The sequence below is a fragment of the Bos indicus x Bos taurus genome, chromosome 15, assembly GCF_003369695.1.
Source record: "Bos indicus x Bos taurus breed Angus x Brahman F1 hybrid chromosome 15, Bos_hybrid_MaternalHap_v2.0, whole genome shotgun sequence".
NCBI lineage: Eukaryota > Metazoa > Chordata > Mammalia > Artiodactyla > Bovidae > Bos > Bos indicus x Bos taurus.
Window position 1 is genome coordinate 4,198,534 of NC_040090.1, and position 2,351 is coordinate 4,200,884.

General features: G+C 36.8%; 1 protein-coding gene across 1 annotated transcript; it reads right to left on the bottom strand.

The window, feature by feature from the left end:
* Positions 1–1,005: 1,005 nt before the first annotated feature.
* Positions 1,006–1,965, bottom strand: LOC113904654 (olfactory receptor 1044). The gene has a single exon (XM_027561775.1). The coding sequence runs from the start codon at positions 1,963–1,965 to the stop codon at positions 1,006–1,008; it is 960 nt and encodes a 319-aa protein (XP_027417576.1).
* Positions 1,966–2,351: the final 386 nt, after the last annotated feature.

A 2,351-nucleotide genomic window follows, 5' to 3' on the forward strand; every position in this document is an offset into this window, starting at 1 on the left:
GAGATCTGCCCAGTATAATTGCATAGGATCCTTGCTACTGGAAAATGATCTATGGCGTTTCAATTATTCAATTATTCAATTGAATATATTCAATTCAATATATTCAATTATTGTGTATATTAATTATAATATATGATACCCCTGGGATTCCATTCTTGAGTTACACCTTTTTTAGATACCTTGAAAAAATATAACAAGATCTCATAGGCTTTAAAAAAAGAAGTTCACTTAAAAATTAGTCTTCAGGGAGGAGGGAGGAGGGTTCAGGATGGGGAACACATGTATACCTGTGGCGGATTCATTTTGATGTGTGGCAAAACCAATACAATATTGTAAAGTTAAAAAATAAAATAAAATTTAAAAAAAATTAGTCTTCAGAGATCAGACCAGATGCCAGGCCATATTAAATCAGTGACTAAGGTAAACTTTGGATGTATTACTCTTCTGAACAAAGACAATTTGAAAAAAAAATAAAGGCAGTTTGTTAAAGGTATAAATATGGAGGAGTTTTATTAATTCATTCATTAATTTAAAATTATGAAACAGTTTTATAATGTTATATTTTTCAAAGAAACTAGCAAATCAGGGAAAGAAGTACATGTGCATCTTTGCTCTTCATATGGGATATGATTAATGGAACTGGAGAATCCTGAACCAGGGATTTTAAAGTGGTGGAACGATGAAACTTTTGTCCTATAACTAGTTATATACCCAGATAATGGTTTGTTATGCAATTATTCATTTGAGAAATAAAAAAACATTGGTATAAATTCTTATGGAACAAAGAATTATTTTTTAATATGATTTCATTTGAAAATGAGAGAATTGGCAAAAAATTCTAATGGGCACTTTTATATCTGAAATCTCATTCTAAGTGAAAATATTCAGAAAATTTTACTGCACCATGAACATACATGTAGAAATCCAGTATTAAGAATAGGCATTTTGGTAGCTTAAGAGAAAAAAATCAGACTGTGAAGAAAATTCTGTTTTTATTCATTCCAGTCACTTTCTTAATTTCATGAACATAAAAGCCTGGTTTCTATTCATGATGACTTTTATCAGGGCATCTTTCACTTCCTTATTCCTAAGGCTGTAGATTAAAGGGTTCAACATGGGAATGATCACTGTATAGAAGACAGAGGCCATCTTATCTGTGTCAAGGGAATGATGAGAACTTGGCTGTAAGTACATAAAGATGAGGGTCCCATAGAATATTGTGACTGCCAGCATGTGGGAGCCACAGGTGGAAAAAGCCTTGCGTCTGCCTTCAGCGGAGCGCATCTTCAGGATGGCAGAAATAATGTACATGTAGGAGATAAAGACAACAAGAAGGGAAGAAATGAGCATGAGGCCAGCACAGGCAAAAATCCATAGCTGCTTGGAGTGAGTGTCTGATCTAGTGAGCCTGAGAAGAGGCATGTCATCGCAGTAGAAATGATTGATGAGGTTGGAATGGCAGTAGGAGAGGCGGAAGGTGAGGATGGTATGAAATAGGGCAACCAGGAAGCTGTAGCCATAGGGGGCAGCCACAAGCTGAACGCAGATTCCTGGGGACATTATGACCATATAGAGCAGAGGGTTACAGATGGCCACATACCGGTCATAGGCCATGGAAGCCAGCAGCAAACACTCGGCAGTCATGAAGGCCAGGAAACAGCCCAGCTGGGCAGCACATCCATTGAAAGGGATAACATTTTGTTTGTACAAGAAATTTCCTAGCATTTTGGGTGTAATGACAGAAGAATAACAGAAATCAACAAAAGCCAAGTTACTAAGGAAGAAGTACATTGGCGTGTGGAGTCTTGAATCTGTTCTGATGACTAGGATCAGACCCAGGTTGCCTGCTACTGTGAAGAGGTAGATGGATAAGAACAGGACAAAGAGGGGGATCTTCAACTCCTGACGATCTGTGAGGCCCATGAGAACAAATTCTGTCACCTGGCTGCAATTTTTCTGGATCATGTGTCTTCACTATGTCTGGATGACGAGAGGATAATAAAATCCAACTTAATCAAATTCAAGTCTTAATATCCTTTAAAGCAATTGGTATTATCAAGATGAAAGTGCTAACAGTGAGAGTGCTAGCATCCTTGAGTCTGGCGATGAGACAAAGAGTAGATGGAGATGTTTTACAGGAGAGACATATTTATCTCCCCCAAATAAGTGCATTTTATGAAGTTAACAGCTGTGGATAGGATTCAGTCCACACTGACTCTTTGCTCAAAGCTCCTATGCTTTTTAAAATTTAACATTATTTTTTCAAAACATTAAAGCTATTGCTTTTATAAAAAATATCCTAACATTAATAATATAAAGGAAAATGAGCCCCCTGCAGTGACATCACTCTG